Here is a 27,241-nt window from a genome sequence, read left to right as displayed (position 1 = left end):
CGTTGTCTAGGCTGGAGTGCAGTGGCGCAATCTGGGCTCACTGCAAGCTCCGCCTCCCGGGTTCATGCCATTCTCCCGCCTCAGCCTCCTGAGTAGCTGGGACTACGGGCACCCACCACCAAGCCCGGCTAATTTTTCGTATTATTTTAGTAGAGATGGGGTTTCACGGTGTTAGCCAGGATGGTCTCCATCTCCTGACCTCGTCATCCGCCCGCCTCCGTCTCCCAAAGTGTTGGGATTACAGGCGTGAGCCACCGTGCCCGGCAATATATTAAAATGATGAAATCATAAATAAGTTGGGTTTATCCCAGGTACAAAAGGTTGGTTCAACATCTAAAAATCAATGTAATTCACTGTATCAACAGACTACATAAAAACAATTAGGTGGTGAACACCTATAATTCCAGCTACTCAGGCCTGGCAGAAGTAGGAGGATTGCTTAGGTCCAGGAGTTCAAGGGTACAGTGAGCAGTGATAACACTACTGCACTCCAGCCTGGGTGACAGAGCGAGACTCCCTCTCAGTTAAGAAAAGAAAAGAAAGAAAAAGTGAATTATCATCTCAATAGATGAAGAAATGCATTTGATAAAATTCAACATCCATTCATAATTTTAAAAAGCAAACAAAAACACATCTAAGCAAACTAGGAATGAAAGTGAACTTTCTCAGCCTCCTATTAATAAAAGGCTTCTGTGTTAGATATATATGGCTGCATAACAAATTACCCCAAAACATAACAGCAAACATATTTCAGTTTCTAGAGGTCAGGAACCCAGGTATGCCTTAGCTGGGTGCTCCTGGCTCAAGGTCTCTCACAAGATTGAATTTACATTGTCATCTGGGGCTATAATCTCATCTGAAAGCTCACTGGAGTTGGGGTGGTGGGGAAGATCCACTATCCTCAAAAGGCTACATACAGTCTGATTCCATTTTCATGACATTCTGGAAAAGGCAAAACGATGGAGACAGAAAACAGATCAGTGGTTGCCATTTGCAAACAATTTCTGTTCACAGACCACCTCTAGGCCATCCCTGTACTGGGTTTCCAGGGCAACCACCAGCCCTCCCTCCTCAGCTCCAGGCTCCTTTCTGAACCCTACCTGGGTTTACATTTAGTAGCATGCTGCTTGACACGGGATTGACCCATGTTTCATAGACACTGTGTTAATTTTCTCTCCTCGGGTACTGCTTCCAGGGCAAGTACCCGCATTGATGCTGGCCCCGGGAACGGGGCGGATGACAAAGTGTGAGGCAGTCTGCCCACTGGCAACTGACACGATTTCATGATTTCCACAGGTCCATCCGCTTCCTGCCAGTGTGCTCAGATCAGAGCAGCAGGAGTCCGTTGGGAGAAGGATGGGGGAAAGGAACCGAAAACAATTAAGGCAGGCTCTGTAAGCTTCCACCTCCCACACCAGAAGGGTCCCACAGCAGAAGACTGCAGTGGAACCTTCCCTGCTGTAGGAGGAAAGTGCTGACTTTAACCAATTTCTGCGGTCACGCCTTCCTCTTCTTTCCTTTCTCCCTCTCATTCATTCATTGACGCCGCAGCACTGATCAGCACAGACATAGAAGCTGCCTCCAAGGGACCAAAGGGAATAACCGCGGTTCTGAGGTGTGGGGACGGCTGTTCCAGGGAAATGTGGACGGCTCAGGAGGGGCTCCTAGCGCTGGCGTCTTCCCCGCAGACGCGGTTACAGCTGCGCTTTGCACGGCCTGCGGAAGTTTGCAAATCTAGCAGGTCTGCTCGGCCCGCGGTCAGGACAGCTCCAGTGGACTAAGGGCGGCCCCCCGGGGCCCTTCCCTGCAGCCGGGACGGCGGCGGGGCTGGGCCGGGCAGGGGGTGGGAAGCGGGGGCGCTGCGGCCCCGCCCAGGCCGACCCGGGGCGGGGGCCGGTTCCCATAGGGATCTCGGGCCGAGTCACGCCGAACCGAGACGAGCCGGGCGCAAGAAGGCGAGGCGGGAGCCAGGCCCGGCCCAGACTGCCGCGGCGCGGTGAGTCCCGGGCGGGCTAGGAGGCGCGGGCAGTGCCGGGCCAACACGTGGCACCGCTCCATGCTGCGCGGCGCCGCTGGGGTGCACGTCCGGGCGCGGGAGGGTTTTCCTGGTCCCGCGGACTAGGGGCGCGTGGTGGTCTCCTGCGGCCCAGCCTCGCCGCCGTCCCCGCGGAGAGCCGGGAGGTGTCTTCTTGCCGCAGGGAAATGAGACCCGAAATTAGAACCGGGGAAACCCTTAGCTCTCCCCGTGCTCCAGCCAGCTCAGGTGTCTTAGATCGGATGAACGATAACGTTAAAAAGATAGATTATCTTACAGCTCGGCTAGTTTTAGGATGGCAAGTTACATTTTAACTTAACATTTAACGGGTGATTAAAATTGGGTTATTGGAGGCAGCTAACTCTAGGCTGTTACTCCTGATCGCGTTGCCATTGCCGACACGGGTCCACTCTTCATTCCTTAACATGTCCTGTTCTGTTCTAGGCCCGTGACAAACACTTATCGTTGGGTGGGGCTCTAGTGCAGTCCGTTCGTGCCAATATTTTATAAGCGACGTTTTCAAACTATGTGAAGATCTGTTTTTTGTTCGTTTGCTTTTTTGACGGAGTCTAGCCCTGTCGCCCGGGCTGAAGTGCAGTGGCGCTGTCTCGGCTCACTGCAAGCTCCGCCTCCCGGGTTCACGTGATTCTCCTGCCTCAGCCTCCTGAGTAGCTGGGATTACAGGCCCCCATCGCTACACCCGGCTAATTTTTTGTATCTTTAGTAGAGACGGGGTTTCACTATGTTGGCCAGACTCGTCTCGAACTCCTGACATCAGGTGATCTGCCTGCCTCAGCCTCCCAAAGTGCTGGGATTACAGGAGTGAGCCACCACTCCCAGCTGAAGATCCATTTTAAGAAGATTTATTCCTCTATGATGGAGAAGTATGAAAAAATTGGGAAAATTGGAGAAGGATCCTATGGAGTTGTTTTCAAATGTAGAAACAGGGACACGGGTCAGACTGTGGCCATCAAGAAGTTTCTGGAATCAGAAGACGACCCTATCATAAAGAAAATCGCCCTTCGGGAAATCCGAATGCTCAAGGTAATTGATTCACTTTTCCTTTTTTCTTTTTCGAGACAGGATCTCACTCTGTCACCCAGGCTGGAGTGCAGCGATGTGGTCATAGCTCACTGCAGCCTGGAACTCCTGGGCTCAAGCCATCCTTCTGCCTCAGCCTCCTGAGTAGCTGAGATTACAGGTTTTAGCCACTGCTCCAGGCTCCACTTTTTCTTTAAAGTGAATTTTTAGGGATGAAAGAAATAAAGTGAGTCATGTTATGTTAAAAGAATGTCATGGGACATGGTTACATCTTACTTCATAGCCTTTTGACTTCAGTGACGCAAATGGGATATCTGTGCACAAGTCACTAATTATATAATGAACTAGAAAGCAGAAACAAAAGTGCCAGGTAAGGTGGCATTTGCTTTTAGAGATGCTATGGTATATTTTATTTTTCTTCCCAATAGTTTCTCTCCCACCTGTAGACCTGGGTTTTCAAGGACCATCACAATTTGATAGTATAGGAATGTAAGACAATTCAATTTTGCTAGCATTGTTGATTTTTAAACTTCTAAGGTATTTTCTATTGGTATACTTAGTCTTTTAAGAGAATTAATCATTTACCTGTTTTCAAACTGCCAGGAAGCTCACAGGTTCTCATTACACCTCATATATATTTACTGCTGAGCATCATCGTGTCCCCTTTCTAAAAAGAAGCATTCTTCTTAAAGAAATGAAATGATCACTTTGTATTTTTTTTTTTAACGTTTTGTAGAAATGGGATCTCGCTATGTTGGCCAGGCTGGTCTGGAGCTCCTGGCCTCAAGCGATCTTCCCACCTTGGCCTCCTAAAGTGCTGGGATTACAGGCATGATCCATCGAGCCTGGCCTGATCACTTTTCAAATGTTTATTAGTTAACCCTAAATATACCATGATATCGGAGGGGGAAAGGTATTTATTACAAGCTAAAAGTGTGTTTGCCTCTAATGGAGAGACTTCTTTACAGAACTTCTGTGAAGGTGAAATCCAAATCAAAATGTGAAAGGTGACATGGAATGAATACCGTGGAGGTCAACTTTGTTTCAGTTATGGCCTCTGTGTTCTGACCTGTATAACTAACTACATGACAAGGGAAGAGCAACATGGTGAGAGACAGATGAATGAAACTTCCAGGGGATTTACTATTATTCTTGCTTCTGCATTTTCTCCAGATCACTCTACAAATCTTTTACCTGTGGATAAGTGTGTGGGGTCACTTCTAGATAAGGAACCTAAATGGAAAGTAGCAAGCTTTGGACAAATTGAAATGGGTGGATAACAGGGCAACTTCTGTATTTAGGTTTGGAATGTTCTTAGCCAACAGGATATTATCTATTGAGAGGAAATGCTTCCAAAGCCCCCCAGGGGAGTGCTCCCATAGGCAGGGGTGAGACTTGCAGTGTTTGACCATCCCCCTGCCCGGGTCACTCTACCCTTACCCTCTCTGTGCACAGGGAGAGGCTGTTAGGCATTTTCACTTCCTCAGGCTTTCCTAGGGGAGGAGGTGATCATTACATTTCAAAGGGTTCATTGACCTGAAAGAAAATCTGTTTCTTGCAGAAAGATACTTTTTCTGATTCTGAAGATTACTTTTGTGAATACTCCTTTCAAATCTCTCACCACACTTTATCAATACTACATTAACAGTGAGAGCTCCCCAAATTAATTGAGTTCTTCCAGGATGGAGACCTTGCCTCTGTAGCTCTGTATCCCCAAAGCACACTAGTTGGCACATCTAGGCCTCCCAAAAATGTTATTGTTGGATTGAAAAAAAAAGTTAACAAAATAAGATCTTAAAAAAGGTGGATGTTGCCAATAAATTGGGAAGTCAAATGTGTTCCCTGAACTGAATATTGATATCCTCCAAAGGATGAGGTTGTGTGCACATGAGCCTGATTTCAAAGCATGCAGCACCCCACTCTCCAGATTAAGTGCACAGATGTAGACACCCCTGATCTCTATGAAGTGGTGGGACTAGATTAGAGGTAGAGTCTGTTCTTTAAAGCTATAACTTTTTAGAGTTGTGTGATATTCCTAACACATAATACATACTGGACTGGGCATAGTGGTGCATGCCTGTGGCCCTAGCTACTTAGGAAGGAGGCCAAGGCAAGAGGACGGCTTAAGCCCAGCAGTTCAAGGCTATGGTGAGCTATGATTAGGCCACTGTACTCTAGCCTGGGTGACAGAGTGAGACCCTGTCTGTTATAAAATAAAGATACTTAATAAATATTTGCTGAGTAGGTAAATTGAGGGTATGGTGAATGAACATTTTATTTTCTCCATTTATGGATTCAGTAAATACTCACAGAGTCCCAGTTGTGCCTACAATGATATTTATGCAAAATTGTACACCCTGTCTTTCAGAAGCTTGGCTCTTGGAAGGGAGGTAAGATGAGTTGCCCTTTGGCTCTCACTCCTTATAGACTGGGTTCCCAGTGAGCAGGGCATGTGTACCCTTGTCTGGTAAGAACTCTTTAGGTGCTTGTTGAATGGTGAAAATAAAGTGACTGGGGGCATGTTTGAGCTGAACTTTGAAACGTTTAGGGAAACGTGGAATGAGAGATAAGGCATTCCAGGCAGACACTCTATCCTAGGAAAAGGTGCATAAGTGGAAAGCACAGTACATTGAGGGAACACAGGTAATAACCCCAGTGTCTTGACCAAGATGCCCAGTGGGTGCTAACAGGCCAGGGAGAGAAGGAAGGGGGAAGCCAGGGTCCAGCAGGATCAGGTCATATTCTAGATTTCTTCTGAAAGAAGAGCACGTAGGAATCTAATGATTGGATGAGAAATCAGGAACAATTTCAAGGTTGTTGACTGAGTGACTGGAAGAGTGAAGAGATCGTTCACTGTGATAGAGAGACCCAGGTGCAAAGTTGGTGGAAAGGAAATAAAGAGCTCTGTTTTGGACAGGTTAAGTTTGAATTGTGAACCCAAAGAGACTTGTAAAGTAGGCAGTTGACTACACAAGTCTGGCATTCAGAGGAAGTCCAGGTTGGAGACAGATAAAGTTGGGGGACATAAGCTTATCGATGGTATTTAAAGCTGTGGGACCGAAGGTGGTCACCATGTGGGATGGAGGGACAGGTACTGAAGGTGGAAGCTTGGTGTACCCAGCCCTTGGGGGTCAGGAAGATGACAAGGAACCAGCAAGGGACGCAAGAAGAGGCGATCTGCATGGTAGGAAACGCCATAGAACAATGTTCTTTCTTTATTATCATTATTATTTCTTTTTTGGAGACAGTCTCACTCTGCCACCCAGGCTGGAGTGCAGTTGCACAATCTCAGCTCACTGCAAACTCTGCCTCCCAGGTTCAAGAGATTCTTCTGCCTCAGCCTCCCAAGTAGCTGGGATGAGAGGTGCCTGCCACCACACCTGGCCACTTTTTGTATTTTTAGTAGAGATGGGGTTTCACCATGTTGGTCAGGCTGGTCTCGAACTCCTGACCTCAAATGATCCACCTGCCTTGGCCTCCCAAAGTGCTAGGATTATGGGTGTGAACCACTGCACCTGGCCACAGTGTTCTTAAAAGCTTAGTGAAGAAGATCGTTCAGAAGTGAGGGGATGCTCTGTGGTGTCAAAGGTCTCCATTAGTAGATTTAGGATTAGCCATTGGCTTTGATAATGTGAGGGTCTTTGGTGACCTTGACAAGAGCTGTGTGAGTGGAGAGGCAGGAATGAAACTTTCATCAGCAGAGGTTTAAGAGAGACGAGAGGAACGAAGTGAAGATAGTGATATGGGCAACTGTTTTGAAGAGTTTTATTATAAAAGGAAGACAAAAATGGGGCAGAGGTGTTTGTAAAGATGTGGGCTGGGCCGGGCGCGGTGGCTCAAGCCTGTAATTCCAGCACTTTGGGAGGCCGAGGCGGGTGGATCACGAGGTCAGGAGATCGAGACCATTCTGGCTAACCCGGTGAAACTCCGTCTCTACTAAAAAAAATACAAAAAACTAGCCGGGCGAGGTGGCGGGCGCCTGTAGTCCCAGCTACTCGGGAGGCTGAGGCAGGAGAATGGCGTGAACCCGGGAGGCGGAGCTTGCAGTGAGCTGAGATCCGGCCACTGCACTCCAGCCTGGGCGACAGAGCGAGACTCCATCTCAAAAAAAAAAAAAGATGTGGGCTGAAGACAGGTTTTTTTGTGGTTGCTGTTTTTAACTACAAGTGAGAAGTACATTTGTATGCTAAAGTTGTAAATAAATCCAGTAGAGAAAAAACTTGATGTTGGAGGAGGGAGAGAATTACTGGACCCATGACCTTGAGTTACTAACCCGAACCATACCAAACTTAAATATCATTGCATAAAAAAAGACAATTTAGGCCGGGCACGGTGGTTCACGCCTGTAATCCTAGCACTTTGGGAGGCCGAGACGGGTGGATCACCTGAGGTCAGGAGCTTGAGGCCAACATGGTCAATGTGGTGAGACCCCATCTGTATTAAAAACACAAAAACACAAAAACTAGCCAGGCGTGGTGCCAGGCGCCTGTAATCCCAGCTACTCCTGTCTGAGACAGGAGAATCGCTTGAACCTGGGAGGCACAGGCTCCAGTGAACCGAGATCGTGCCCTTGTGCTCCAGCCTGGGTGACAGAGTGACACTGCTAGATTCTTTACATACACTCCCCTTAATCTTTCTGTACAGGATCCACAGCTGGCTCCAAGCTATGGGGTGGAACTTGTTCCACCAGGGTATTCACCGTCTTCTAATTTGCATGTGATACATGGACCCTACATGAATTCAACTCCTTTCCATAACTCAGGTTTAAATATATTAAGGATTTATTGGATGGGAGGTAGGGTGGTCATAACAGAAGTCAGATTACAGAGAGAGACAATGTAACTGAAAGCAAATCACCTTAAATCAAGAAGTCAGGAGCTGGGTGTGGTGGCTCACGCCAGTAATTCCAGTATTTTGGGAGGCCAATGTGCAGATCTCTTGAGCCCAGGAGTTCAAGACCAGAGGGGGCAATGTGGTGAAACCCTATCTCTACAAAAAATAGAAAAATTAGCTGGGCGTGGTGGCATGCACCTGTAGTCCCAGCTACTCAGGCAGCTGAGGTGGGAGGATCACCTGAGTTCTGGGAGTGAAGTCTGCAGTGAGCCGTGATTTGTGCAGCTACACTCCAGCCTAGGCAACAGAGTAAGACACTGTCTAAAAAAATAAAAAAAAAAATCAAGGTCAGGCATGATGGGCTGGAGCATCACAGGCCCTGTGGTGGAAAGTGGGCAGTGGTTCTGCATAAAGCAGGCGGATGCACTTGAACTCCACGCAGCCCCTTAGGGGAATATCTGTTTGTCCAGCAAGGAGCAAGGAAAGGGCTATGTGTTTCAAAACAAATACAAACCATACAAATACAAAGTAATACAAACCAAAACAAATACAAACCATACAAATACAATGTAATACAATAGAATAATTGTGTTACTAAGTCCCCAAGCCCCTATGCTGCTGAATCTTCTCTCTGTGGAATGAAAATGGTAGGAAGAGGAAAGAAAGAATTTCAGCCAGCAGTGGCAGAAAAAGTAGATGCTCCTAGCGGAGCTGGAGGTTAAGGACAGGACAGTATCACTGTGGGATCTCCGGGCAGATGTTCTACCTATGGCAGGTGGTATGGGGGCATTAAAATATATTAGACCAGCATTGGTCAAGGGCTGAAAGCAGCAGCTGGGACATTGTCCGTGACAGGTCTCCCTCCAGAAAACAAGAAAAACAAGAGAGACAAGGAGAAGGAATCATCTACTGCTGTGTGGCAGGTAGGGGCAAGGGACCTAGTAAATCTGGACAAACTGCCAAGTGTCATTGTTACCTAGGATGCACAAATTACACTACTAACAACCTTAGAAGGTAGATATTGTTATCCCATTTTACAAATGGATTCAGTGTGGTTAATGATTTGCCAAGGTCTCCCGGTCAGTAGGCTGGAATGCAGAAACAGTTCTCTCTGTCCCCAAGTTCATGCCATGTGGTTTGCCCATACCAGAACCATCCATCACTTTATACCAAACACCATACTCTGAAGTCTCCCCATGACTGGTCCTCAGAATTTATACTGCCCATTCTCCAGCAAGGCCTTAGCTGTGAGATTCGTGGCTTCTGTGGAGGCCTGAGTACAGATTCTAGCTGGAGCAGCAGTTCTTTCCATCTCTCATTCCATAACCCTATGGACTATTTTAGAAGGCTAAAAGTTATGGTTTGCCACCTACAGAGATGAGAACAAGCATGAGGGGAAATGTCCATTTGAAAATTAATTATAGGCCGGGTGCGGTGGCTCAAGCCTGTAATCCCAGCACTTTGGGAGGCCGAGACGGGCGGATCACGAGGTCAGGAGATCGAGACCATCCTGGCTAACACGGTGAAACCCCGTCTCTACTAAAAAAAATACACAAAATTAGCTGGGCGAGGTGGCGGGCGCCTGTAGTCCCAGCTACTCGGGAGGCTGAGGCAGGAGAATGGCGTGAACCCGGGAGGCGGAGCTTGCAGTGAGCTGAGATCCGGCCACAGCACTCCAGCCTGGGCAGCAGAGTGAGACTCCGTCTCAAAAAAAAAAAAAAGAAAAGAAAAAAAAAGAAAATTAATTATAAATATCACAATGTAATGCAGAGATTAATAATGAGAACAAGGTCATTCCTAAAGGGGGAAAATTGGTTCTTGGCAGATGACAAAAAAATCTAACTTTTTTATTGTTTAAAGCACAGATATACATATGGTTCCTATACAGATATACAGTATATTTGTGATATTAAAATTTCATTGGTAAGTGATTAGAAAAAATGTGTAAAATGACTCTTTGGAGGAGAGAAATGAAAAAAGGTGCATGGGGTGTGGGCGAGTGGGACTGTTGAGTGTATCCTAGATGCCAGAAGTATGCTCTCATTTGATTTTAATTCATCATGAATAGTAGTAACCTGCTGAATGTCCAGAACATCCCTTTTTTCCCTGCTGTCCCCTTTCATCAGTAGCCTTCTAGAAGGGACAGGGGCTGTGTGACTGCATGGGGACAGGAGCTGCAGTCAAGGACTTCAGTCTGGTCCCCTCTCCTCCCCTCCCCTTCCCTCTTTTTTTTTTTTTTTTTTTTTTGAGACAGTCTCACTCTGCTGCCCAGGCTGGAGTGCAGTGGTGCAATCTCGGCTCACTGCAACCTCCACCTCCTGGGTTCAAGTGATTCTCCTGCCTTAGCCTCCCCAGTAGATAGGATTACAGGGGCATGCCACCACGCCCAGCTAATTTTTGTATTTTTAGTAGAGACAGGGTTTCACTGTGTTTTCCTGGCTAGTCTCAAACTCCTGATCTCGTAATCTGCCTCTCTTGGCCTCCCAAAGTGCTGGGATTACAGGGATGAGCCATCACACCCGGCCATGGGACTTCAGTTTCTGATCATGCTTGAAGCTGTGGAGCGACCTTGGGCAAGCTCTAATGCTTCCTGGAGCCTGGCCCACCTTATTGCTAAGATTTATGTCCCTGTTTGGCATTGCTTTGCTGAATTTTTGCTGAGGAGAGCAGAGGGCTCTTGGGTCAAACATCTAACAGCAGTCAAGCAGCCTCAAGGATGCAAGGGCAGGAAAGTAGAAGGTCAAAGGGAATAATAGTATAGAAGAGGAAAGCACAGACGGAAAGGCAGAAGGTGAGATTTTAACGTGGTGCTGCGGCCAATGGAGGCGCTGGAGATAAAGCTCTTCACACAGCACCCCCAAGAGGCTCACTGTCTTCAAAGAGCAGACCAGAAATCCTGCTGGGCACATTACCATCATGGTGACAGGCACATGCTCTAAGAAGCAGGACTGTCAAAGTTGCCTGTTATCCAAAGTATTTATTAAGTGCTTAATTGAATGTGCTCTGTGCCAGGGCCACATCCACTAAATGCTAACAGAGTACCATATAAATGCTCGCTAGCTTTAGAATCTAATTAGAACTTTCACAGTTGGAAGGGCTTCTGCTCCTCAAATATTAGCTGAAGGAGTGTTTCCTAACTCAGTAAAAACCTTGGCCAGCCGCAGTGGCTCATGCCTGTGATCCCAGCACTTTGGGAGGCTGAGGCAGGTGGATCATGAGGTCAAGAGTTTGAGACCAGCCTGGCCAACATGGTGAAACCCCATCTCTACTAAAGATACAAAAAATTAGCCAAGTTTGGTGGCGTGTGCCTGCAACCCCAGCTACTCGGGAGGCTGAGGCAAGAGAATCGCTTGAACCCGGGAGGTGGAGGTTGCAGTGAGCCAAGATAGAGCCATTGCACTCCAGCCTGGGCAACAGGGCGAGACTGTCTCAAAAAAACAAAAAACAAAAACAAACAAAAAAAACCTAGTGGAAAATCCTGTAACATCTTTAAGAAATTAGTCCTGCTGTTGCTAATAGGGGTCATTTCTAGGGTCCCTCTCTTTAAATTGTTTAATTGGCTTGTTGAGGTGGATTAATAACATTTGTCTATTGTTTTAGCTGAGGTCAGCATTTTCTGTTACGGATTATAGATGAACAAACTCAAATGTCTGTGGAATCACACTGTTAACGTAAACGAGGGAAGCAGCCTGAATATAGGGCAAGATGGAGAGGTGGAGACTGGGGCAAACTGGAGTCCTCATGTCCAGCAGTACTGGACAGCCACTGCTCAGTACCACAGACTGCAAGCCTAGGGTGCTGGGTTTTCAGTATTTTTTTTTTTTTTTTTTTTGAGATGGAGTCTTGGTCTTGTCACCCAGGCTGGAGTGTAATGATGTGATCTGGGCTCACTGCAACCTCTGCCTCCCAGGCTCAAGCGATTCTCCTGCCTCAGCCTCATGAGTAACTGGGATTACAGGCACTCACTACCATGCCCAACTAATTTCTTGTATTTTTAGTAGAGGTGGGATTTCACCATGTTGGACAGGCTGGTTGTGAACTCCTGACTTCAGGTGATCCACCTGCCTCGGCCTCCCAAAGTGCTGGGATTACAGGCGTGAGCCACCGCACCAGGCCCACCACCCCCCTCCATTTTATTTTTGTAAGACAGGATCTCACTCTGTTGCCCAGGCTGGAGTGCAGTGGCACAATGATGGCTCACTGCAGCCTCAATTTCTGGGGCTCAGGTGATCCTCCCACCTCAGTCCTGAATAGTTGGGACTACAGGCATGCATCACCACACCAGGCTAATTCTTTGTATTCTTTTTGTTGTTGTTGTTGTTGTTTTTGAGATGGAGTCTTGCTCTCTCTTCCAGGCTGGAGTACAGTGATGCGATCTTGGCTCACGGCAACCTCCACCTCCCAGATTCAAGTGATTCTCCTGCCTCAGCCTCCCGAGTAGCTGGGATTACAGGTGCCCACCACACCTGGCTGATTTTTGTGTTTTTAGTAGAGATGGGGTTTCACCATGTTGGCCAGGCTGGTCTCAAACTCCTGACCTCAGGTCATCCACCCACCTCGGCCTCCCAAAGTGCTGGGATTACAGGCGTGAGCCACTGCACCCAGCCAATTCTTTGTATTCTTTGTAGAGATGGGGTTTCTCCATGTTGCCCAGGATGGTCTCAAATTCCCGTGCTCAAGCAATCCTCCTGCCTCGGTCTCCCAACATGCTGGGTTTACAGGCATGACCCCCCCATGTCTAGCCAGAGTCTTTTTTTAAAAATCCAGAAATCAGAATTTTATGTAAAGTGTCCTAGGGGTTTTCCTACAAACTTTTATTCTGAGAAAAACTCAAGAGGTACAGAAGTACAGAGAATAGTGCAATAAATACCTGCATACCCTTAGCTAGATTAGTTCATCAACTGTTAGAATTTTGCTGCATTTCCTTTCTGTCTTTTTTTCATTCTTTCTTTTTGGAGACAGTCTCACTCTGTTGCCCAAGCTGGAGTGCAGTGGCACAATCATGGCTCACTGTATTCTTGAAATCCTGGGCTCAAGTGATCCTTCTGCCTCAGCCTCCTGAGTTGCTGGTATTACAGGCATGTGAGCCATAGTGCCTGGCTAATTTATTTGTTTTTTGTAGAGATAGGATTTTACTGTGTTACCCAGGCTGGTCTCAAACTCCCAGCCTCAAGCAATCCTCCCACCTCAGCCTGCCAAAGCCCTGGGATTACATGTATGAACCATTGTGCCTGCACTTCTTTTGTTTCTGTTTCTGCCTCTCTCTCTCTTTCTTCCTCTCTCACATGCACTTTTTTGGCTGAGCCATCTACCTAAATATTTAGCTTAATCTCCTGAAGCAAAGATGTTCTTCTATATAATCACATTATGATTTCCATACTCAATAAATTTATCACTGACTCAATACTATTATCTAATATATACTCTATGTTCAAATTTCTCATATGATCCTAATAATGGTTATATAACTATATATATAATGAAATAACTATATATATGTGTGTGTATAGTTATTTTTTAATCCAGGATCTATTCAGTGACTGTACATTGCCATGACTCTTTTTTTTTTTTTTTTTTTTTTTTTTTTTTTTTGAGACGGAGTCTTGCTCTGTAGCCCGGGCTGGAGTGCAGTGGCCAGATCTCAGCTCACTGCAAGCTCCGCCTCCCGGGTTTACGCCATTCTCCTGCCTCAGCCTCCGGAGTAGCTGGGACTACAGGCGCCCGCCACCTCGCCCGGCTAGATTTTTGTATTTTTTAGTAGAGACGGGGTTTCACCGTGTTAACCAGGATGGTCTCGATCTCCTGACCTCGTGATCCGCCCGTCTCGGCCTCCCAAAGTGCTGGGATTACAGGCTTGAGCCACCGCGCCCGGCCTTTTTTTTTTTTTTTTTTGAGACAGAGTCTTGCTCTGTTGCCCAGGCTGGAGTGCAGTGGTGCAATCTCGACTCACTGCAACCTCCGTCCCTTGGGCTCAAGTGATTCTCCTGCTTCAGCCTTCAGAGTAGCTGGGATTACAGACACCTGCCACCGCGCCCGGCTAATTTTTGTATTTTTAGTAGAGACAGGGTTTCACTATCTTGGCCGGGCTGGTCTCGAACTCCTGACCTTGTGATCCACCTGCCTTAGCCTCCCAAAGTGCTGGGATTACAGGTGTAAGCCACCACGCCCGGCCCATTGCCATACCTCTTTAGTCTCCTTTAATCTGAAAGTTTTCCACCTTCTTTATTCTCTTATTTCATCTTTCATGATGCTGACATTTTTGAAAAGTCCAGGTCATCTGTTTTGCGGAATGTGCCTTGACTTAGACTAACTGGCTGTTTCCAAATTATTTGATACAGGTTAAATGTTTTCAGTAAGAACACTGCATGGGTGAAGCTGTGTTCTTCACACTAGCTCCCATCAGAAAGGATATGATGTCATTTTTGTCCCCTAATTGGTTCTATCAGTTTTAATTCCTTAGTTAAGATGGGTCTGCCATATTTCTCAATTGTAAAAATGATTTTCTGCTTTATACTTAATAATCTGTGGGGTGATATTTTGAAACTGTGACGACCTTGTTCCCCAACAACTTTCACCCAATAGTTCTTTTTTTTTTTTTTTTTGAGACAGAGTCTCGCTCTGTTGCCCAGGCTCAAGTGCAGTCGTGCGATCTTGGCTCACTGCAACCTCCACCTCTGGGGTTGAAGCAGTTCTCCTGCGTCAGTCTCCTGAGTGGCTGGAATTACAGGTGCCCGCCACCATGCCCGGCTAATGTTTGCATTTTTAGTAGAGATGGGGTTTCATCATGGTGGCCAAACTGGTTTCAAACTCATGGCCTCAAGTGATCCACCCACCTCGGCCTCCTAAAGTGCTGGGATTATAGGTGTGAGCCACCATGCCCAGCATCAACCAATGGTGATGTAAAAAAGTGATTGTAAAATAGTTATTTTTCTATACTTCTTTCTATACTCATTAGTTATCATTTTTCTGTTAAAAAAAAAAGAAAGATATTCTTCCCCTCTCCCCCAACCCCTCCTTTTCGTATCACTGTGGATTCATGGATTTTTAAAAATTCAATATGTGACATACCATCACTGTCAGTATTCTTTTTGACTCTGAATTGTCACACATTTAGCATTTGCGGCTCCTTCCATCTAACTCCTGCCCCAGCCCTGTATCTGCCATTTCTCCAGAGACCCCTGGTTCCTTTTACTGAGAATGAAATCTCTTGACCTTAAAATGTTGACAAATAGTTTTTTAAAATTTTAAACATCATTTAGGCCAAGTAAAACGCATCTGCAGATAATGTTTGCCATATAAGCTGCCAGTCTGGGGCCTTAGGGATTGGACAGTTTTCATTCTCTGCAGATGTTCTCATTAGAGACTCACAGAGATCTGGCCCATTGATGTTCATTACTAATGTATAGATAGATGCTGGGAGTTTATGTAAACTGGTTGTCAATAGCATAGGAGACAAAACAGAGCATTCCCTTGCCCACAATGATAGAAACCAAACAATCCTCTTATCATTATCTCTCCCTATTTGTTCAACAAGTGGAGACCTGTTTAATTTTATTTTTACAAGATAATATACTAACTGCAAATAGTAACAAGCTGTTTTGTTTGCTTATTAGAAGATTTTTTGGCTTAGCTCTTGACGTGTTTATCTAGAAAGATTATATTCCTGCTGTGTAGTGAACTCCTAAGTGATAAAGCTGCCACACAAATACTTTCACAACAACAGAAGCAGAAATCAACAAGCTGGCTCATTATCTTCTTAAAGACTCCTGGTTTGCAAGGAGATTAAGCACATACCACCATCTGTCAGTGTCCTGCTGCCACTACACACACCCTGCCACACAGCGTAGACTAGAAAACAAAATATCACAGAGCAAGAGGAGGCAGGATAAGTGATCTTTATAATTTACATTGATAAAAGGCATAATTTATGCTATTGCTTTTTTGCGACTTAAATTATTTTTATTTCTAACCTGTAAAATTTCTAGGTGGACAGCATTTTTGTTGTTGTTGTTGTTGTTGTCGTTGTTTGTTTGGTTTTGTTTTGTTTTGTTTTGAGACAGAGTCTCGCTCTGTCGCCCGGGCTGGAGTGCAGTGGCTAGATCTCGGCTCACTGCAAGCTCCGCCTCCCGGGCTCCCGCCATTCTCCTGCCTCAGCCTCCCGAGTACCTGGGACTACAGTCGCCGCCACCTCGCCCGGCTAGTGTTTTTGTATTTTTTTTTTTAGTAGAGATGGGGTTTCACCCGGTTAGCCAGGATGGTCTCCATCTCCTGACCTCATGATCCTCCCGTCTCGGCCTCCCAAAGTGCTGGGATTACAGGCTTGAGCCACCGCGCCTGGCCTGTTTGTTTTTTTTTTGAGACAGCCTCACTGTGTTGCTCAGGCTGGAGTGCTGTGGCACAATCTCAGCTCACTGCAACCTCCTCCTCCCCCCAGGTCCAAGCAATTCTCCTGCCTCAGCCTCCTGAGTAGCTGGGATTACAGGCCCACATCACCATGTCCAGCTAATTTTTGTATTTTTAGTGGAGGTAGGGTTTCACCATATTGGCCAGGCTGGTCTCGAACTCCTGACCTCAAGTGATCCTCCCGCCTTGGCCTCCCAAAGTGCTGAGATTATAGGCGTGAGCCACCACGCCCAGCTGACAGTGTGTATTACATATCGCTATTATAAGACTCCAAACCAGCCAGACGTGGTGTCTCACACCTGTAATTCCAGCACTTTGGGAGGCCAGGGTGGGTGGATCACAAGGTCAGGAGATCGAGACCATCCTGGCTAACACGGTGAAGCCCTATCTCTACTAAAAAATACAAAAAATTAGCCAGGCATGGTGGCACGCACCTGTAGTTCCAGCTACTCCGGAGGCTGAGGCAGGAGAATGGTGTGAACCCAGGAGGCGGAACTTACAGTGAGCGGAGATCGCGCCACTGCACTCCAGCCTGGATGACAGAGCAAGACTCTGTCTCAAAAAAAAAAAAAAATAAATAAAATAAAATAATAATAATAATAATAAAGACTGTAAACCACACTAAAAGGAAATAATTATTGGCCAGGCATGGTGGCTTACTCTTGTAATCCTAACACTTTGGGAGGCCAAAGCAGGCAAATCACTTGAGCTTAGTAGTTCAAGACCAGCCTGGGCAACAAGGTGAAACTTTGTCTCTACAAAAAGTATAAAAATTTCCCAGTTGTGGTGTGCACCAGTGGTCCCAGCTACTCAGGAGGCTGAGATGGGAGGATCACTTAAGCCTGGGAGGTCAAGGCTGCAGTGAGTGTGATTGAGTCACTGCACTAGCACCTGGGTGACAGAGGGAGACCCTGGCCAAAAAAAAAAGAAAGAGAGAGAGGGAGAGAGAGAAAGAGAGGAAGAGAGGAAAGAAGGAAGGAAGGAAGAAAGGGAGGGAGGGAGGAAGAGAGGGAAGGAAGGAGGGAAGGAAGGAAGGAGTAATTTTTATATGGAATGAATGGAAACATTCTTAAAGGGGCAAGGCTTGTGTCTTTCACTTTAAATTTTTGAAAAATGTTTTAATCCACCTTTTTACTTGGCAGAATTGACGTTTTAGGCCACAAATTTCCTTTCAACAAGCATATTTTCTTGCTAATTATTAACTTTCTTTATTGCTTATTAACCTTAAAGTCCCTCTAGTAAAAATACTCTTGGGTAAAATTGCCTGGTTGAAAATCTTTGAACTCCATCTATTTTTTTGTTGTTGTTGGAATAATGAAAGGTTAAGCATTTCTAAGCTGGCCAGGCACAGTGACTCACTCCTGTGATTCCAGCGCGTTGGGAGGCTGAAGCAGAAGGATAGCTTGAGCCCAGGAGTTCCAGGCTGCGGTGAGCTATGATCGCACCACTACACTTCAGCCAGGGTGACAGACTGAGACCCTTTCTGTAAACAAACAAACAAAAACCACACAGAATTTCTAAACCAACAGATGTTATCAGCCACACATAAAAACCAATGAAATAATTGACTTTATAACTATCACAAGGTTGCTGCATTAATTCTTGGCTGTGTCAGTGCCATTTTTCATTTTCCTCACAATGGTACTATTCCTTCTCTCATCGTCCTTTCCACCTGCTGTGTTAGTCAGTAAAACAGGTCAAGCATCCATGGTGCACATCACTGGCCTGTGCTGAGTCTGGAGAGGAATCCAGAAGAGACCTGTGAGCCAGGCGTGAGGCTTTGTTCTTCACACATGTAAACTGAAGGAGAGGCGACAGGGCAGCAACGCAGATGACTTGGGAAAAGGGGCTACCTCTTCTTGTCACTTGCTTGTTCCCTCCAGAATTGCTCCAGGCTGATTCCAGATGTTTTCTGAGGACGGTGGATAGTAGATCTCTATTATCCAGCTCACGGTGGGCGGCTTCGGGTTACTCAGTCACTTGGTGTCCTACATTTGGGTGCTCGCTCTACCAGGTCCCAACGACATGCCAGGAGCTGGTCACCTCTACACAACTGGGAATGCCGAGTCATATGGCCTGAATAGTAGGGCAGTTTTGACCTGCTGTGCCAAGTTCCCTCTTGTCCTGGGTCCTACTCAGTGTTAGCAGCCTTCCATATCACTTGGTAAATTAGGCAGAGCAGTGCCCAAGGGCTGTATAGCTGCCTCCAAAATCCAAAGAGACCCACCAGGAGCAATGCCCTTTTTTAAATGGTAGGGGATACAAGGTGCAACAATTTGTCCTTTAAAGAGGATGCAGCTGGGCATGGTGGTGCCCACCTGTAGTCACAGCTATTTGGGAGGCTGAGGTGGGAGGATCACTTGAACTCAGGAGTTGAAGGCTACAGGGAGCTATGATCATGCCACTGCACTCTAGCCTTGAGACAGAACAAGGCCCTGTCTCAAAAAAAAAAAAAAAAAAAAAAAAAGGAAGTGACAGCATGCCCCAGGCCACTGGACTCCTAGAATATCACTTATATGCCATTCCCCAGATGGTTTTCTTCCATGCTCCGGTACATACATAGCTTAACTGGACATCCAGAGTACTTGCCATTTCTGTTCACCAGGAGATCCAGTTAACATGATGTCATCAATACAGTGGAGCAGCATGATATTCAGTGGAACGTCAAGACAATTAAGGTCCTTGTGGATTATATGGTGACAGAGCACAGGAGAGTTAACTTAGGCTTCAGGCAAGACAGTGTGAACTGCTGTCCATCCCACACAAGATGAACTGCTTTTGATCTAACTTACTGATTGGAATTGGAAAGAATACATTCAAGTCAGTAGTTGCATGTCAAGTGCCAGAGCCTGTGTATATCAGTTCCAGGAAAGATACCATATCTGGCCCAGCTGCTGCAATTGGAACTACAGTTGGGTTGAGTTTATAGGAGTCTACCAGGTGAGTTGAGGGAGTTAGCATGGGGATGGCTACCTCGGCATTCCTAAGTCTTTGATGGTGGTACTTATCCCTGTGTTTTCTCCTGGGATGCAGTTTTGCTTTGGATTTACTATTTTGACCAGGGTTGTGTTGCAGGGAGGAAGAGCAGTTTCAGGGGCTTGTATTTGGCCCTTTCTGCCATATTGGCTCTTACTGCACAGGTCATAGAACCAATGTGAGGGTTTGCCGACTGCTAAGCATACCTATTCCAATTTTGCACTTCTCAGGTGGAAGAAATGATCTCAAGAATGGATTCATGGACCTGTTAAGCCCACTGTGAAACGGTGCTCTAACCTGAGGCCATGGTAGCATTTGGGGTCCCCACATATCAGTGCCAGCTCAGACCTTGTAGCCACAACCCTTGAAAGGTCTGAGTATTTTCCTTTCCCAGGTACTCTGGTAAATGGCCACAGATCCCTTTGAAAAGTGAAGAATACTCACAGTGGCATTGCAGGATCCTCCTTCAAGGTGACTCAGTCAGCAACACTTTGGACTGGAACTGACTTAGATCTAGAAACTGGGTGAGGAGCTGCAGTTTTCCACTCTAGCAGTTGACACCAACCTTCTGCTTGCTCAGTTTCTTCTGGCAATGCAAGTCAGGTGACACACGAGCCAGCTGCCCTTCTATCTCACCTATAGGAACTCCATGACGAGATCCCATCTGTGCATTATTAGCACAGACTTCTGTGAAATAAGGTGTTCTGGTTGTGCTTCCCATTATGGTAATTTTATGTACCTTGCCACTGTTAGCATCTGGTCTCTGCCACTCTGGAATCTTATCACTTTCATCAGAACCAGAAAGCCTAGTTCCGTGGTAGCATCTCCAGCCTACTGAGGACAAGCCCATCTACCCCACCCACAGAGGACAGCTGTTGATGAACTCTTGAAGATGCCACTGGGCTCCTTTCTGCTCCTTTCTGCTTTAGTGGAGAGAGTATCCTCTGGGCCTTCCAAAGAAACATAATCAGGCAGTGGGTCCTGCAGTCCCACATCACACATCGTTGCTAACATTTCCACCTCCTTGAGTCCCCAGGCCCCTTCCTCAATACTCTGCCAAGGCAGTTCCAGCACGTCTCCCTTATCTACTAAAAGCCCAACTTCAAAGAGCTTTGCCAGCAGCACATTTAAGACTGTCTTCTGTGCGCTGTGACTCACACCTGTAATCCCAGCACTCTTAGAGACTGAGGCTGGCAGATCACTTGAGGTCAGGAGTTTGTTACCAGCCTGGCCAATATGGCGAAACCCTGTCTCTACCAAAAATACAAAAATTAACTGGATGTGATGGCGTGCACCTGTAGTCCCAGCTACTGGGGAGGCTGAGATGACAGAATCTCTTGAACCCAGGAGGCGGAGGTTGCAGTGAGCCGAGATCACACCACTGCACTCCAGCCTGGGTGACAGAGTGAGACCTTGTCTCAAAAAAAAAAAAAAAAAAAAGATTGTCTTGACAGGCACAGTGTCTCACAGTATCTCACATCTGTAATCCCAACACTTTGGGATGCCGAGGTGGCAGAATTGCTTGAGGCCAGGAGTTTGAGACCAGCTGGGCAAGACAATGAGACCCTGTCTCTACAAAAAAAAATTTTTAAAATTATCCAGCCATGGTGATGTATGCCTGTGGTCCCAGCCACTGGGGAGGCTGAGGCAGGAGGATCACTTGAGCCTAGGAGTTCAAGGCTGCGGGGAGCTATGATCATGCCACTGCACTCCAGCCTGGATGACAGAGTATGATCCTGTCTCTATAAAAAATAAAAGTAAAATTTAAAAAAGAACTGTCTGCAGGTATCCTTGTCAAGAATTAAGTCCCAAGTTATGGGACGGTGCAGTGCTCCCATATCAATGAATTTCTCCTTCTCCGGCCTTACATTTTACTACTGTCATGGCCCAGCTCCTTCGAGACTGCTGCTGGTACCTATGAGGTAGGTCTTGTCATTCTTGAGTGCAGTTATTTCCTCGCAGAGCAAGAACCTTATTCCCCTACACAGACACTGCTACAACCTCATCCTATTACAGGTCCGTGGGCCCTAGAAGGAGGTGGGGTAGAATCTAAGGAGGACAGGCATCCCCCGCCAGCCCAAGGAGGCACCTGCATCATGTGAGGGATTTTTAGTGTCTGCAGGTAGAGGAAGCAGCTCACCTACAGCAATGGAACTGAGTCGCTTTTCCTAGCCCTGAAGGTTCAGGGAAATTTGAGAATTTCAGATTCTCAGGCTCTTTCTTGTAGATGTCCCTATCCCAGATCTCAGGATTCTTCTCTTTTCTCACCATAGCCCTGATTTAGACATGAGAGACCAGTTGAGGCTGGATATTATCCCCTTTGTAGCTCTGCTGCTCTTTAAGTCCTGAGATTGGTTTTTTGGCACAGTCTGTCTTGTCTGCAGGAGATAAATGTCTGAATACTGCCAGCAAGGCCTTCTGACTCCCACAGTTGACTGTCGGTGGCTAACCTGACCCTGTCATTTTCTCTATTCTTTTTTCAATGATTTAAAGGTGCTAACAAGAGCCAGCTTATTCAGTACTCCCCATAATGACCATTGCCACATACCACTCATGTGCTACTGCAGTGCCTAAGCAAACCTACACCCCATTCAAAACCAGCCCTGACAAAAGACTTAGTGACTGTGTTGCTACAGCTCCCCAGGCTTCCTCCCACCCCACTTATCACCAGCAGTGGGGTCCTTGTTGCCATCTGTCCCATGATTGATCCAGTTCCAGAATTCCATTCTGAAGGTCTGCTAACTAAGGCCACTTATGATACCAATGGTCTTAACCCGTGCACCTCCGAGAAAGTAAAATCTGAGACAAAAACTGTGTTCGGAGTTTATTTTGGGAAGTGATACCAGAGAGCAGGAGTAGGAGACAGGAGAGAAAACAAGGAAGGAGGAAACCCAGTGTAACCTGGAACGGGGACTCATCCTGCCAGGCCGCATTAAGGAGCCCAAGGAACGGAAGAGAGGACATTGAACACCCTGTTCCCCATTGGTCCAAGGCTCCCCAGTGGAGTGTTAACTCCCTCAAGTACAGAATCCCAGCAGCATCCCACACCTCAGCATCACACAAGGCCTGGGCAGAAAGCAAAAACCGAGGGCAGCTGGGGTGAGGCTCTGTCAGGCTACAGGCGCAAAAAGCTGGCTGCTGCAGCAGTTTCAGCAAATCTTCAATTAAAAGATGGACTGAGAGAATGGGAAACGAAACAAGAGGTGACTAAAACACTGACCTTGCTGTTCTAGAAACACTCCAGGTGGAATCCCACATAAAACCCTTTGGAATGATTGCTCCTACTGCTTGGAACGTTTTCCCAAACATCCTTACGACCTTTACCTTCCTCAGATCTTTTTAAATTTATCGCCTTCTCAGTGAGGGCTTCCCTCATTTAAATTTCACCGCTCCACCACGCTATGCCCCTACCCACCTTGTTTCTTTCCATAAGACTTATCAACATCTAGGTGCTTGAATATAAGCTCACGAGAGCAGAGATTTTTGTCAGTTTTGTTAAGTAGATAATCCCAGATCTTACAGTAATGTCCAGCAGAGCAGAGGGCTCAGTATACTGTTCTTAACATAATATATGACAAGATATGAAAATGGAAGGATTTTAAAATATTTTTTCATATATTTCCTATTTTCATGTATTTTAAATAAAATTTATTTTCATATGTTTTTTATAAAATTACTCAGTAGCTTGCCTTCTTCACTCAACACCAATACATCATGGTCATCAGTCAATAGATAGGCCTCTCTTAATTGCACTCTCTTAATACCTGCATAATATTTATTATTTCCTGGTCTGAATATAGCACAGTGTATTTAGCCGTCCTCTTCTGTTACAGGATGTTCATGTTGTTTCATATTTTTTGCCTCCACAAGCAGTGCTGGAATCTTGGTATGGATATTTTTATGCAGTGATGCTTTTATTTATAGAAAGTATATTCTCAGAAGTGGAGTGTTAGTAAGAGGACATGTCTGTGTGTGTTTTCAATAAATTTTATTTTTAGAATGGTTTTAGACTTACAGAAAAACTAGAAGATAGTACAGAGTTCCCATATACTGTGCTCTCAGTTTTACCTATTAGTAACATCTTATATTAGCATGGTGTACTTACTATAATTAATGAACCAATGCTGGTGCATTATCATTAACTGAAGTCCATCCATACTTTATTCGCATTTCTTTAATTTTTTGTTGAATTTCCTGTTTCTGTTCCAGAATCCCTTCTAGGAAACTACATTACATTTAGTAATCATGTGTCTGCAGGCTCCTCTTGGCTGTGACAGTTTCTTAGGCTTTACATGTTTTGATAACTCTGGCAGTTTTCAGGAGTACTGGTCACATATTTTGTAGAATGTGCCTCTATTGGAATTTGTCTGTTTTTTCATGATTAGAATAGGGTTATGGGCTAGAAGACCATGTCCCATCCCATCAAGTGTACATACTATCAACATGATTTACCGCTATTTTTTTTTTTTTTTTTTTTTGAGACGGAGTCTCTCTCTGTCGCCCAGGCTGGAGTGCAGTGGCCGGATCTCAGCTCACTGCAAGCTCCGCCTCCCAGGTTTACGCCATTCTCCTGCCTCAGCCTCCCGGTAGCTGGAACCATAGGTGCCCGCCACCGCGCCCGGCTAGTTTTTTGTATTTTTTTAGTAGAGACGGGGTTTCACCATGTTAGCCAGGATGGTCTCGATCTCCTGACCTCGTGATCCGCCCGTCTCGGCCTCCCAAAGTGCTGGGATTACAGGCTTGAGCCACCGCGCCCGGCCTGATTTGCCGCTATTTTTTTGTTTGTTTGTTTGTTTTTGAGACGGAGTCTTGCTCTGTGGCCCAGGCTGGAGTGCAGTGGCACGATCTCGGCTCACTACAACCTCCACCTCCCGTGTTCAAGCGATTCTCCTGCCTCAGCCTCCCAAGTAGCTGGGATTACAGGCGCCTGCCACCATGCCCGGCTAATGTTTGTATTTTTAGTAGAGACAGGGTTTCACCATGTTGGCCAGGCTGGTCTCAAACACCTGACCTCGTGATCTGCTGGCCTCAGTGACTTACCGCTATTGATGTTAACCTTGATCGCCTGGCTGAGGTAGTATTGTCAGGTTTCTCCACTGTAAAGTGACTTTTCTTCTGCCATTCTATTCTATACTGTTTGGAAGGAAGTCACTACATGCAGCCCACTCCTAACAGAGGGAGAAGTTAGGCTCCCATCCTTGAAGGTGGAGTGTCAACATAAATTATTTGGAATTCTCCAACGTGGGCGATGTATCTATTCTCTTCCATTTACTTATCTTTTTATTTATTTGTTTATTCATTCATCCAATCAATCGTTTATTTATATTAGTATGGATTTGTGGATATTGCATCCCTTTGATATACCTCCATCCGTGTAGGGTTTGCTTTGGTTTGGGTTTTAGCACTTTATTATTTTCTGGCACTACAAGATGCTCCATGTTCATCTTGTATATTTCCTGCCCAAGTTCTAGAATTGGGTACTTCTTTTTTAAAATTTTTTTAAAAATTCACTTTAAGTTCCGGAATACATGTGCAGAATGTGTGGGTTTGTTCCATAGGTGTACATGTGACAGTGGTTTGCTGCACCTATCAACCTATCATCTAGGTTTTAAGCCCTGCACGCATTAGGTATTTGTCCTAATGCTCTCCCTCCCTTGCCCCCCAACCCCCAACAGGCCCCAGTGTGTGATGTTCCCCTCCCTGTGTCCATGTGTTCTTATTGTTCAAGTTGAGTATTTCTCCATGGATCCCTGGTTCCTTTTATTAGAGAATAGTATCAAAAAACAAGATCTAATCACTTGATATACATATTGCTACTGGGGTGTGGTTTGTTCTAGGCCCTTTCAGCTGATAGAGCAAGGTAAGATATGTGTGTATACCAACCTGTGTACATACACATATCTAGAGTTATTTCTATATGTAATCATCTTTATCTTTATTAAGCTAAACAAGAGTTCATACTGATGTCTTCAACTATAATCTGTGGACAGATGAGATGGGTTTAGCTCACGAATCTCATGGGTTATTCTAGCCTCATCTCCTTGCTTATCTGGAAACTCGTATCAGCTTTTCCTCTACCCTCTTTGGTGAGGTTGTTTCATACATTTGTAATATAGTTAGATTCTTTTTGTCATAGTCTTCATTCTATCCTAGGATTCCCCAACCTCCTAAATGATTTTTTAACACTTTGCATACCTTAAGGTTCACACATTGTGTTGTAAAGTTCTATGGATTTTGCCCAATGCATGATGTCACATATTCACCATTACAGCATCATACAGAATAGTTCCACTGCCCTAATAAATCCTGTGTGTTTCACCTATTCAACCCTCCCCACATCCTCTGAACCTCTGGCACCTCTTATTCTCTTTACTGTCTGTGTAGTTTTACCTTTCCAGAATGTCATAGAATTGGAATAGTACAATATGTAGCCTTTTCAGATTGGCTTCTCTCACTGAACAATATGCATTTAAACTTTATACATGTCTTTTATGGCTTGCTAGCTTATTTTATTGCTGAATGATACTTCATTATATGAATGTAACACGATTTTTTCATCCTTTTAGGAAGACAACTTGGTTGTTTCTAGGTTTTGGTGATTATGAATAAAGCTGTTAAAAACATTTGCTTGTAGGTTTTCATATGGACATAGTTTTCAACCATTTGGGTAAATACCTAGGAGTGTGATTACTGGCTCGTATGGTATAGCTATGTTTAGCTTTGTAAGAAACTGCCAAACTCTTTCCAAAGTGGCTGTCTGATTTAGCACAACCACCAGCAGTGAATGAGAGGCCCTGTTGCTCAGTATCCTCACCAGCATTTGGTATTATCAGATTTTTGGGGGATTTTAGCCATTCTAATAGGTGTGTAATGGTATCTCATTGTGGTTGTAATTTGGAATTTCCTAATGACAAAAGATGTTGATCATCTTTTCATATGTTTAATATTCCCCATTTGTATTATATCTTCTTCAATGAGGTATCTGCTCAGATCTTTTGCTCATTTTTTTGGTGCATTTGGTTTTCATATAATAAATATTGCTAGTAACTTTCCCAAAAAGTTTTGCACTCTAATTGGCCATGTGTGAGAACATCCCTTTCCCTATGCCCTTGTCAGCCCTGGATACTGCCAATCTTATATGTGTTTGCCTGCTGGTTAGGAAATAAGTGGCATCCGCTGTTTCTCTAATTTGACTTTCTCTTACAACCAGTGAGACTGAGCATCTTTTCATATGTCCCTTTATCATTTATATTTCCTCTTCTGTGTATTACCTATTAATATTTTGCCCACTTTCCCACTGAGTTGTCTTTTCCTTTCTTTCTTTCTTTTCTTTTTTTTTTTTTTCAGACGGAGTCTTGCTCTGTCACCCAGGCTGGAGTGCAGTGGTGCGATCTTGGCTCACTGCAAGCTCTGCCTCCTGGGTTCATGCCATTCTCCTGCCTCAGCCTCCCGAATAGCTGGGACTACAGGCGCCCACCACCACGCCCAGCTAATTTTTTGTATTTTTTAGTAGAGACGGGGTTTCACTGTCTCGTTAGCCAGGATGGTCTTGATCTCCTGACCTCATGATCTGCCCATCTTGGTCTCCCGAAGTGCTGGGATTACAGGCATGAGCCACCATGCCTGGCTGTCTTTTTCTTAACAATACATAACAAAGACTTCTTTGTAATATTAGGAATATAACCCTTTAACAAATATTTCCCAGACAATTATTTGTCTTTTGGCATTGTTTATAGTGTTTTTTAAAACATAGTGAATTAATATTATTAAAATGTCCATACTACCCAAAGCAATCTACAGTTTCAATGCAATCTTGATCAAAATTCCAATGTTATTTTCCATTGAAATAGAAAAAACAATGCTAATATTCATACGTAACCACAAATTTCCCATATAGCTAAAGCTATCATGAGAAAAATGAACAAAGCTGGAGCCATCACACTACCTGATTTC

At 45.3% G+C, this 27,241-nt stretch overlaps 1 protein-coding gene across 1 annotated transcript in view; it reads left to right on the top strand.

Moving 5' to 3' along the window:
* The first annotated feature begins 2,787 nt into the window (after positions 1 to 2,787).
* CDKL1 (cyclin dependent kinase like 1) overlaps positions 2,788 to 27,241 on the top strand; it is a 66,069-nt gene continuing 41,615 nt past the window's right edge. The window contains exon 1 of the mRNA XM_010389479.2: positions 2,788 to 3,079. Coding sequence (XP_010387781.1) covers positions 2,909 to 3,079 — 171 coding nt within the window. The 5' untranslated portion in view covers positions 2,788 to 2,908. The remainder of the gene's footprint in view (positions 3,080 to 27,241) is intronic.

The sequence above is a fragment of the Rhinopithecus roxellana genome, chromosome 5 (assembly GCF_007565055.1).
Source record: "Rhinopithecus roxellana isolate Shanxi Qingling chromosome 5, ASM756505v1, whole genome shotgun sequence".
NCBI classification, from domain to species: Eukaryota; Metazoa; Chordata; class Mammalia; order Primates; family Cercopithecidae; genus Rhinopithecus; species Rhinopithecus roxellana.
This window is presented reverse-complemented; position numbering and strand designations above follow the sequence as displayed.